Source organism: Rutilus rutilus, assembly GCF_951802725.1.
Source record: "Rutilus rutilus genome assembly, chromosome: 19".
NCBI classification, from domain to species: domain Eukaryota; kingdom Metazoa; phylum Chordata; class Actinopteri; order Cypriniformes; family Leuciscidae; genus Rutilus; species Rutilus rutilus.
Window position 1 is genome coordinate 25252036 of NC_140232.1, and position 12178 is coordinate 25264213.

The following is a 12178-nucleotide window of genomic DNA, read 5'->3' on the forward strand; positions in this document are numbered from 1 at the left end:
GTTATTATTGACCTAGCATTCCCAGACCGCTAAGGTATTCATTACCAAGGTTTATTTGACCTTCTTTTGGATTGTTTCACAAGCACTGTAATCAAAATTTTCATGAGTAATATCATGTGGAGAATCTGGACTAAAGTTTCTTTCTGTGCTTCACAGGGAGGACTGATTAATTTCGAAAAGCGGCGCAGAGTAAGTACAACATTCCTTGTTATTTGGTCTTTATTATAGTCAAAACATCTGTTGAATCCCTTAAGGTCTGTGGGAATGTTGAACAAAATCTCTCTCTTTACAGGAGTTTGAAGTGATCGCTCAGATTAAGCTCCTGCAGTCTGCGTGCAACAGTTACTGTCTGACCCCTGACCCCACATTTCTGCGCTGGTTTAAAAGTCAGCCTCAGCATTCAGAAGAGGAGAGGTACACACTTTTTTTTTTTTCTCTCTTTTTCATAAGTGTAAGTCTCATTGCTAATATTGGTCACTCATGTTTGTCACTCAGCTATGCGCTGTCGTGTGAAGTCGAAAGATTGGGAGACAACAGCCCAACGTCACCAAAACCCCGCAAGAGTATGGTGAAGAGATTGAGCCTGTGAGTGACCTAAAACCAACATTTTAATATCTGAATCAATCAAGCTTTATACTTAAAAAAACGTGCCTATAAGTGACAGTAAAGACTTTTACATTGTTACAAAAGATTTCTATTTCAAACGAATGCTGTTTTTTTTAACTTTATGTCCTACAAAGAATTCTGGGAAAAATGTATCACGGTTTCCACAAAAGAATTAAGCAGCACAATTGTTTTCAGAATTGATGATGATAATAACACGAAATATGTTTTTTAAACACCAAATCAGCATATTAGAATGATTTCTGAAGGATCATGTGACACTGAAGACTGGAGTAATGAAGCTTTGCCATCACAGGAATAAATTGTATTTTAAAATATATTAAAACAGTTATTTTAAATAGTAATAATATTTAACAATACTACTGTTTTTACTGTTTTTAATCAAATAAATGCAGCCTTAGTGAGCATAAGAGACTTCTTTCAAAAACATTGAAAATCTTACTGACCCCAAACTTTTCAACAGCAGTGCATATTCAAAGAGGAAGACTTTATGTATATCATTTCTCTTTTTTTGTCCTTCCAACCTCTCTAGACTCTTCTTAGGACCTGATGCCACAAACACAAGCTCTCCTGTGAGAGAGAGTCCTCGGTCGCCTCCTACTGGCAGCTCTGGGGAGAGCATGGATTCGGTCAGCGTGTCTTCCAGTGACTCTAGTCCCTCAGAGAGTGAAGGCATGACACCCACGCACTCTATAGACACTCATCTTAAGAAGGTACAAACATCCTAAATCATGGCAAAATCCTTGATATACTGTTGTATTAAATGAAAGTATTAAACAGACATCTGTTTGGTTACAATAGCTGTCCGAGTCTTCCTCTTGCACCTCATTGCACTCCATGGACACCTCCTCCTCTACAGCCAGTGCTTCCATATCTATGGCCTCCCCAACCTTGCCCGGGCCCCCCTGCAACCATCGGCGCTCCATGTCACTGACGCCCATGACTCCCACATCACCCACTTTTCCACCCGCCTATAACACACAAGCTCAGGATGCATGCATCATCCGAGTAAGCCTCGAACAGGGAAACGGCAACCTCTACAAGAGTATCATGGTTAGTGATGAATAACATTCATCTACTTTATCAGTGTGTGCAATCTATTCTTGCTTATATTAGAAGTATATTTGACCATTGTTAATATATTGGTCAAATATAGTACGATTAGTTACTGATTGATTACCTACTTGCTCTGCAGTTTAAGAGCCATTTTATATTTAATTATATTAAAAGACATTTTAATTATTATTGCTAATTAGTGTTTAAAACCAGGCAGATATGCTTGAAAAAAAGTTGGGGTCTGGGGTCTAGGCAAATATATGAGATTAACTGTGATTATTTTATTCTTTTCATTTTTAGCAGAAAGAAATAAACAAATCTATATATTGTTTTGTGGAAGAAAAAAAAATATTTCTAAGTTTTCATCACTCCCTTACAATGTACATAAGTTCAAAGTGCTTTAGAAATAAATATTATATAAAATATTATATAAAATTCAATAATTTAATAACATTTTTTAAATGTTTCTATTTAGGTTTATACATTCAACATTAAAAGTTGGGGAGGGAATTAACACTGTCAACTTACAAATACGTTTTTTTCAGATAATAATTTGATAATTTATTTTAGCTTTAGTAATTCAGTGCGAATATATCAAACAATTATTTAATTTTGCAAACCACAGGCTGTTTTTTTAATATCTCACTTACTGTTGTTATTACACAATATAAATGGGTTTTTATATTTTAAAATATATAGCTGTTTTTATAATAAAGGACACAAATGGATCATCATTCTTGGCTGCAAATGGCACTAAGTTCATAGAGAGAAGAGTTGTAAAACTGAATGATTGTTTCTTCATGCAGCTGACCAGTCAAGACAAAACTCCAGCGGTGATCTCTCGAGCCATGGCCAAACACAACCTGGAGGGTGAGCAGGCTGCCGACTACGAGCTGGTGCAGGTCATCTCTGAGGAGAGAGGTACAGCATCAAAACTTGTGGATCTTGTGTGTCTCACACATTTTGAAATCTTAGTGCTCTAATATTTCATCTATTATGCCCGCATCACGTTTGCAATCTTTTTTCTTTTTTCTCCAGAGTTGGTCATCCCTGACAACGCCAACGTGTTTTATGCCATGAGCACGTCTGCGAACTTTGACTTCCTGTTGCGTCTGCGTGGTTCTGAGGGGAGGCCGGTTCAGCTGCGCAGTCGCTGCAGCTCCACGTTACCACGCACGCAGCAACGCTCCAGTCTGTCCCTCAGGCTCAGCAAGGTCACGCTGTGACCCTGAGTGGGCATCATAAAAAGACTATAGTGGGTGGAGAACTAGAAAATGGGCTTTTATAAACTATTGCAAGGCAAGTTTGTGGACTTCAAAACATGTCAGAACTGATTTAGGCATCTCAAGCTCTTCAATTCTGCCTTTTGAAATAAAAGGCTTGTCACATAGTAGCATGTGCCTCCATCTTCCCGTCTGGCCCACGTGTAAAGAGACACATCCCTCCCTCCCTATTGCTGGATATTTTGCACATGTGCAGGATAGTCTCCTGCTCCTCGTCAGTATTTGCTTAAGAGCACATCTCTTCCCAGCCATGAGGCCTACGCGAAAGAAGCCGTGGGAAGAGAAATCAAATGACAGCCATGTTGCCTTCATCAACGGTAATGATGGAACTCTTGCGTCAGTATTGAAGATGATCTGCAGTTGCTGTGATGTCATCATCGCCATCAACGTGTCCTCCTCCTGTCCCCTTGTGCACTGTGTGGACAATGTGGACTGCATCCCTAGACTTAAAGTGCTTAGACTGGCTCACTAAGAACCCATGGCACAGCAAAGCAATTGCATTTACTTTCTATCTTTAAGGCCAACCTTGAGAAAGAACAACCGTTTCCTCAAGATATCACAATATATTAGGTATCTATGATGAAACGAGGTGCATGAAGGCTGAAACCTCATGACTTTCTCTGCCTATTCTAAGCATTTTATCTCTATTTCTCATATTGTGAGCTGTGTGACGAATGCAAAAATGTGCATTCTGATTGGTTCCTGCTTGGTTTTATCAAGTCTGCGGTTTCCTTTCACGAATGGATCAATGTTGTGTCTTTAAGGTGTGTTGACACCACACCAATAGGATGGGTTTCTGTTTGGAAACCTGGATTGAGCTGCCTTCCTCACTGATAAAGTGGCACTTGCTATGGAGTTGGTGGAGTCAATAGGTGTTTGTACTGAAAAGAGCGCTTGGTCCACTTCTTGTAGCTTTCCTGTCTTCTGTCTTCAAGCAATGCTATATTAATGATATACGTTTCTGTTTCTTTTTTTATACGTATGTTTTTGTAAGAGATTAATAAATATCCATGATATCTATGAAAAAAGGATTTTGGAAGTTTTAAAAGATTTGTTAACTAAAAGAGAAAATGTAAAAAAAGCTGTGAAAAATGAGTGTGTGATTGTAAAGTGAGCATTAAAACAAGTCAGACATTTCCATCAACCAGCACAACAATGTGCAACATTTTCCAGAGGATCTGTGCACACGGTAAATACAAAAACATGTCTTACACTAAAACATTTTTTTTTTTATACTCAGGCATTTTAACACCTAATGGTTTCAATAGTTTGGTTTCAAAAGGCTTGCAGAATTTTTTGCCTTAACTTTGTTCTTTCTAATTCAACCTTTTAATCTGGTATGTAATGCATGTTAGTTGGCCCTGACTCCTGGTAATACGTCAACAGATGTATAGAATGTGCCAAATTTTGCCTTTTGTTCTCACAGTTATTGAAAGACACTTATTTTTGTTACATTGAACACATAAGACTTTGATGACACTAACAGTTTAAACAAAGAAAAAAACCTAGTGTTTTAACAGTAGTGGGGCAGCAGTGTTTGTGTTTTAATTAATTTGTCTTGGTTAAAATTTATTCAGCACTTGTGAGTTTTCTCAAATTTTTATTTTGAATATTTCTTCACTACCAAAGAATTGTCTATCTACAGCGAGTCAGTGAATAAATTATTATCATTATGATTTTTGTAATTTGAATATTACTTTTCATGAATTAAATGGAGACTCTCTAAAAAGTACTGTGGACGTCGACTGAATTTGACTTTGCTTGCATCACACATAAATTATCATAATAAGAAAGATATGATTCATGCATTCGAAATGTTTTGTTTCGTAATTCTCATTTCCATTATCTGCTTCAGTATTGTTATATTGTTAACTAAAACTAATACTATTAAAAATCGTTTTCTGTAATTGAAATGAAATAAAATATCAAATGAAAACCTTACAAACTTGAATATAAAGTAGAAATGTTGCCTTGGCAACAATCTGAAATAAGATTAGGTTGAAGTACAAATTGTTTTACTTAAAAACATTAAATCTATATAGAAATATATTTTATAATTAATACAAAATAATGACAAAAGCACCTAACAAAATAATGACAAAAGCACCTAACAAAATTACTAAAACAAAATAAAAATTGATATATAGAAATAAAAGCTAAATGAAAACACTACACTGTAAAAAAATATATGATCAATAAGTTATAACAACATGTTTTTACATTGCTTTAACTCATTAAAATAAGTTAAGCAATTTTCAACTTTATGTTCTAAAAGATTAAACTCATTTTAAGTCAGTTTAATGCAATGTAATTGTACTTGATTGTCAAATGTTTGAAAACAAAATAGGTATTTTTTTCAGTGCAGTATCAGTTAAAGTGTACACGTCAACAACTTACACATCACCATTATCTCAAATGATTAGCATTAGTGTAGAGGCGGGGTTTTTTTTATCACTGATTTCATATTGTCATAAGATTCCATATCTTATCTTGTGTGGTTGTCAGAGCTTTAACCGCCATGGGGGGATAGGGATGGATTATGGGCCAAACCAGAACCTCAGAGGCCTGTCTGGGCCTCAAAAACTCATGCTGTGCCCCTCGAGACTTCCAAAGATGTTTAGTTACATACTTGGGTATCATATTGCTTCTTTCACCTCAGATGAACTCAAAAGGTTAATGATAATGATCACTGGTAATCTGCCAGTAGCCTATCTTTATCAGCACCCTGATAAATCTGGTATATAAAGGTCCAAAATACTACGAGTAAGTAGCTCATTAACAGGATACATAAAGTGTTATAATAGATTATGTTCTCATTTAAGAAATTTGTATTCTGGAGACAGTAGTAATAATAATAATAATAGGTTGTTTTGTTTTAGAAAATGCTTCGTCTAAACAGATTTTTCTTGAGTGGCACAATCTGGGGAGTCTGGCCAAACAATAATTAATCTGAGGAACATTTAGGTTTAGAGAGCGAGGAAATAATAATCATATAAAATATGCTAAACAGCCAAAATTTAAAAAGAAGGAATCAATAACTGAGGGTAGTTTCATAATAAGAGATCTCATAGAGGCTGATTGGTTTGTTTCAAAGAACTCCGCCTAACTTTGCACTTTTATTGCGTCAAGTTGACTCAGGCTCTTGAGACAGCGATTAGATTGAGACTCCCACATACTGCACGCGGTTCAGCGAGGGACAACAGAGATCAATAACAGGTCAGTTTATATGTCAGCTGTCTGAGACAATAGGAAAATTAGTCTGACAAGAGTTTTGTGAGATGGAAAATAACATTTTTTTCATCGGTGCGTTCAGTATAGGCTAGTAGTAGATCTATCAAAGAGAGAGCGCGAGCCTACGCTTACGTTTTGTTTCCAGTTGGCTAAAAGTTTCTTCACGCGCACTTAAACAAAAATAAATGTATTAATGACTAGGCTACAGTACGAAAATAAGTCTATTGTAAGATTAAAATCTTGTTAAGACGTTTGGTCAAGTCAATCGTTTCAGTCTCATCTAGCTGTCAGATTCCAATCCACACGGAATCAATGGCGCAACAATAAAATTTCTCAGGAAGTGGGTGAAAGTTTACGCCTTTTCCTCTATTCAACGCTCTTGATTTGTCTTTAGGAAGGTCATCATTACGATGACGGGATCTTAACGCCCACTTCTTTAAAATGTAGCAAAGATATGTTAACTTGCCAATGGAGTATTACTTTTCTGAGGATATCTGAGGATACCCTTCCGTTTTATAAGGGTCACAAAATTTATTTTTATATCCTATTATTATTCGTTTTCAATCATCTAAACTAATGGGATGTTGAGAGGACACGGTTTTGATGTCCTTCATTTCTCATTACAATAACTTACAAAAGATAATTATGTGAAAGTTCTCTTATAGGTTAAAAGAAAGACTTTATATAGGCTAAATATAAATAGTTAAATTATAAATATCCTAAAATATAAATATATAGCCTACACATATTATGATATAAATGTATATGATTATACATTTAAATTATATTATTTTACATTATAAATTGTTCTTCATCTTCTCTCTGGTCTCTTATCTGATATGATAAACCAAGTCCATCTATAATGGATCACGTAATTTGCACAGAAGTAGGCTATATGTTCACTCCTCATTTAATGTGACTCATCTAAGTAGGACATGATCAGTCTTGGTCCTGGAACAACATTAGAACCAACCAATCAGATTGTAGTGTTAGGATTAGATTTATAATTTTTATGTAGTTTATAAATATGTCATCATTTGCTTATCTGATTTTTTTCTGACCAGGCTGTGAGTTTTAATGGTGCCAGTGGCTTTGTGTTTCTGAGATGGATCTCTACTATCCATGATTATCAGTGAAGTAAATGTTGTTGTTTTTTATTTATTTTATTCATCATTTCCCACAGAATGGCAGATAATGGGAAGTCAGCAGAGAAGGACACAGAGGCAACACAGGCTACTCAGGAACAAGTGAGTCACGTACAGTCACGTACACGAACAACCCTCACATACAGTTACACAACAGAAGTTTTCCAATCACAACTTTTTATATGAAATACACGTTCATTCATATAAACCAAATTTCTAAGTCAGTCATGAAACCATTCTTATATAAATTTTATTCAATGCATCAGTGAATAATTGTTTTTTATGAACAATTTGTTCTGTTGTTTCATGAATGAGGCCCATTGTGCATCAAAAGTAGAGTAAATAGCAACCTTTTTTTTTTTTTTTTTTTTTTCAGAGTGTGGTTTCCCGAATGAGCAACTTGCCGCTGGTGAGTTCAGCATGTGGTGCGGTGTATAATGCTTACAGCACTACTAAAGACAGCATGCCACTCCTGAAAGGAGTAATGGAGGTGGCAGAGAGCGGGGTGCGAACACTAGGTGCCGCTGCTTCAACTGGTTCCAAACCCATACTAGACCGGCTGGAACCTCAGAGTGAGTTTCTTAAACCTAGATGCAGTTAGTAAAGTTATGGTAGTTTGTACACTGACGGTCAAAAGTTTGGAATAATTATGAAAGAAGTCTCTTATGTTCATCAATGCTGCATTTATTTGATGAAAAATACAGTAAAAACAGTAATAATGTGAAATATTATTACAATTTAAAATATCTGTTTTCTATTTGAATATATTTTAAAATGTAATTTATTCCTGTGATGCAAAGCTGAATTTTCAGCATTATTACTCTTATTATTACATTATTAGTCTTCAGTGTCACATGATCCTCAAAAATCATTCTAACATGCTAATTTGGTGCTCAATACACATTTCAATGTTGAAAACGCTGCTGCTGCTTAATATTTTTTTTGTTATATCTTTTTTTTTTGTAATTAATACTTTTATTCAAAAAGGATGGATTAAATTGATTTAAATGACAGTAAAGACATTCATAATGTTGTTAAAGTTTTCACTTTCTATTCATCAAAGAATCCTGAAAAAAATGTATCACAGTTTCCACAAAAATATTAAGCAGAAAAAATTGTTTTTAACACTGATAATAAAAAGAACCATTATTAATAATTGTAAATAATTTAATTTCACAATTTTACTGTTTTTACTGTATTTTTTATCAAATAAATTCAGTCTTAGTGAGCAGAAGAGACTTCTTTCAAAAACAAAAACAAAATAATTGTTATATCTTAATTTTTTCATTATTATATCTTAATTATTGCAAACTTCTGTCTGCCAATGTATAACTTTTTTCCCCTGCTGGTTGAAATAACAACAGTTGTTTTTTGTGTTCTTTCTCTTTTGCAGTTGCAGTGGTAAATGAATATGCCATGAAAGGCCTGGACAAGGTAGAAGAAAACCTTCCAATTTTACAACAACCAGCAGACAAGGTAAAGCCTAGACTGACTTATTATACATTTGAATCGCTATATGAATCAACATTGTAAATATCTCCATGGCACTTAATATTCAACAATATTATTGATCTGAATGTACTGACGCTGTTGTATGAGAACTGAACTTAGCTGGACGATGACATCATTTTATTTAATTTTTTTGCAGTACTGCTTTATAGATGAAATGTTGATGAATAGATGAACTAATTTAATAATTGATGATCTTTACAATGGATATGAATCAACACTGAACTGACTTCAGCTGAACAACAGCTGAAATGCATAATTTTTTTACTGTTTATTACTGTAAAGCTGCTTTGAAACAAGCTGTATTGTATAAAGCGGTATATAAATAAAGGTGACTTGACTTGACTTACAGCTGGTCTCCGACACAGTGGGCATGATGTACCAGTCGGTAACAGGAGCAAAGGATGCTGTGGTGGGGGCCGTGCTGGGAGGTGTGGAAAAGACACGTATGGCTGTGACCGGAGGGATAAACACTGTCATGGGGAGCCGTATGGGCCAGATGGTCAGTAATGGTGTAGATAAGGCCCTTACTCACTCTGAAGACTGGGTGGATCAGAACCTTCCACTTAGTGAAAAGGAGCTTGGTAAGTGAAGTTGCACTTCAGACACAGTAATTTAATTATTATTAAGAAATTACTTTGAAAATTTGAAAAAAACATTAAAAGTTAAAGGTAAAAATGTTCTCAGCTAGCCTTCTGTTTGAATATACAGTACATTATCACAAAGAAAGGGCAAAGAGCATATTCTTGGAGGAAAGACTTTTTTGTTTCAGTTCTGGCAAGAGCTAATGAGCAATAGGGAATGCAGCTTTAAGAAAACATTTCACTTTCAAGTCCTGCTATTGCATTATTACCTAGAAATTAAAGTTTTTAACACAATACAAATATGTATGATTTTCTTTCATATACTGTATATTTATTTTTCTATTTATATTTACTAAAATATATACAGTATATACCACTGTTTAAAAGTAAACCAATTATAATACTTTTATTCAGCAAGCATTACATTGATCAAAAGTGACAGTAAAGACTTTTACATTGAAAAAAAAATCTTACTTTCAATCTTAAAACTTTCAGCTAAATGAAGAAATATGGTTTCCACCAAAAAATATTAAGCAGCGACATTGATAATAATGACAATGTGATAATAATAAGACATGTTTCTTGAGCAGTAAGTTAGATCATGTGACACTGAAGACTGGCTGCTGAAAACTCTCACAAAAATCACAGAAATAAATGACATAAAAAGGAAATCCATTACATTTAAATACATTGAAATAGAATTTGGTTATTTTAATAATATTTCACTGCATTACTCTTTTTTGCTCTGTGTTTGATCAAATAAACGCAGTCTTATGGTGAGCCTAAAATACTTATTTGAAAAACATAAACACATCTTACTGGCCCAAAACTTTGACTATATTTGTATGAATGTAAGGTGTTGACATCAGTGTTGTGTGTTCTGCCTCCAGCTGCACTGGCTGAACCAAGGCCAGGTGAGGAGGAAGGATTCATGGTAACTACTAGTCCCAGCTACTTCGTCCGCCTGGGTAAGCTGTCTGCCAAAGTTCGGGAGAGGGCGCTTGAGCAGTCCCTGCTTAGGGCCCGCAAGGCCAGAGACACTACCCATGCCACTGTGACTCAAATGACCGGCACTTTGGACCTGCTGGAAAGTACCCGGGCTACTTTGGCCAGTGCCAGCCAGCAGCTAGGAGGCGCTCCGGAGCAGTTACTTCAGAGATGGAAAGAATGGAAGGAAGGGCAGCCCAAAGAACTGCAGGAAAAATTGACAGAAGGGACTGAGGTGGATGCAGCAAAAGGCAAGGGAGAGGTACAGATGCACATTGTATTTGTTGGTTTTGGATGTATTTTACTTACAATCGAACACAAAATATGAATATATATATATATCTTACTCAAGATTATCAGACACATATTCAGTGTGCATATGTGGATATCTCCCCATAGGAGCTGGAGTGGAGAGCCCTGTCCATGGTACGGGGTTTGAGTGATCAGCTAAAGGTAGCAAGTTCAGGTGTTGTGTCCAGCGTACAGGGTCTCCCAGGCACTGTGCAGGAACAGCTTCTGAATGCTCGACATACAGCCGAAGAACTCCAGGCATCTCTGAGCAGCACCAGGACACTCACACCCTTTCTCTTACAGCAGACGCGTCAGCAGATAGGCCAGGTACAGTCAGTTTGAGTCGAGTGTATGCAATTTTGTACATCAATTGTCGTGCTCTATTCTGTTCTAATCTATTATAAAATGTTTGCAGAATTTAGACAGTGCTCATCAATTTCCATCTTTTAACAGGTACGACAATCTTTGGATGGAGTCGTGGAGTACCTTCTCAATAACACTCCTCTCAATTGGCTGGTTGGGCCTTTTGCACCTCAGATAACAGAGAAAGGCGATTGAAAATGCCCCATAATCTAATGAAATAGGTTAATATATGCTGCAAATTGTTGAATGTTGTAACCATTTCCATTTCAGAATTTTAACTAGTGTTAACTAGAGTCATTAGACTCATACTACATTTTTAATATGACAGTATAATGAACATAAAATTGCAAAATATAATTTTAGCAATGTCAGTATTTTAAACCAAGCATTAAACACTGCCGTATGGAAGCTAATGCAGGTGGTACACTGCCATATAGCATTCAAACCTGTCGTACTTATCAAATACTGAATACATCGTACTTTCTAAATAAGAGCAAGCCATACAGTCCCTGGTTTTGTAATTCATGATGTTTATGTCATAACTTCTGCAAAAGAGATCTGTTGAAAATCAATCGATCAATAAAATAAAATACTTTTGTGAAATAAATTATTTCTATTTCCTCCATTTGTTTTTACTTTCTGAGCACAAATGAAGGATTCTATGGAGAGGTAATATATAATATGTAAGCATTTCAGCATATTTAGGGGCATGTTTATGCAATATGACAGATGCAAGTGCTATTACATGCCTCTGGTGCCATCTCAAAGAGGCACAAAATCACTTTCACAGCCCTTCACCTGGACTGTTCCCTGCTGGTGGAATGAACCCGAGCTGCTGAGTCCATAGCCATTTTCAAGAAACGGCTGAAGACGCATCTTTTCGGCAACACTTGATCCATTAATATTAACACTTTCTTTGCTTTTCTCTTCTACTCTGTATCTATAAAAAAAATTTATTACCAACTAAACTGGGAAGGGTCACAGCACTTGCATATTGTTGTCCTTGTTAGTTTAATTAAGTCACTTTGGATAAAAGCGTCTGCTAAATGATTAAATGTAAATATATCCGAATTTTAAACCTACTTTATCCAATGTTATGATTTCT

The 12178-nt window shown here is 35.6% G+C and overlaps 2 protein-coding genes across 3 annotated transcripts in view; both read left to right on the plus strand.

The window, feature by feature from the left end:
* Positions 1–4699, plus strand: part of rgl1 (ral guanine nucleotide dissociation stimulator-like 1) — a 29155-nt gene extending 24456 nt beyond the window's left edge. For both annotated transcript variants that reach the window (XM_084389684.1, XM_084389685.1), the window contains exons 12-18: positions 157–189; positions 293–414; positions 496–585; positions 1157–1337; positions 1426–1677; positions 2487–2601; positions 2719–4699. In XM_084389684.1, the coding sequence (XP_084245810.1) occupies positions 157–189; positions 293–414; positions 496–585; positions 1157–1337; positions 1426–1677; positions 2487–2601; positions 2719–2906 (981 nt within the window). In that variant the 3' untranslated portion in view covers positions 2907–4699. The remainder of the gene's footprint in view (positions 1–156; positions 190–292; positions 415–495; positions 586–1156; positions 1338–1425; positions 1678–2486; positions 2602–2718) is intronic.
* A 1385-nt stretch (positions 4700–6084) lies between these two features.
* plin3 (perilipin 3) lies at positions 6085–11697 on the plus strand. The gene is made up of 8 exons (XM_084390067.1): positions 6085–6179; positions 7378–7441; positions 7716–7911; positions 8733–8815; positions 9201–9432; positions 10323–10681; positions 10819–11037; positions 11164–11697. Exons 2-8 carry the CDS (start codon positions 7379–7381, stop codon positions 11266–11268), a joined length of 1257 nt encoding a protein of 418 aa, XP_084246193.1. The 5' UTR covers positions 6085–6179; position 7378; the 3' UTR covers positions 11269–11697.
* The last annotated feature ends 481 nt before the right edge of the window (positions 11698–12178 follow it).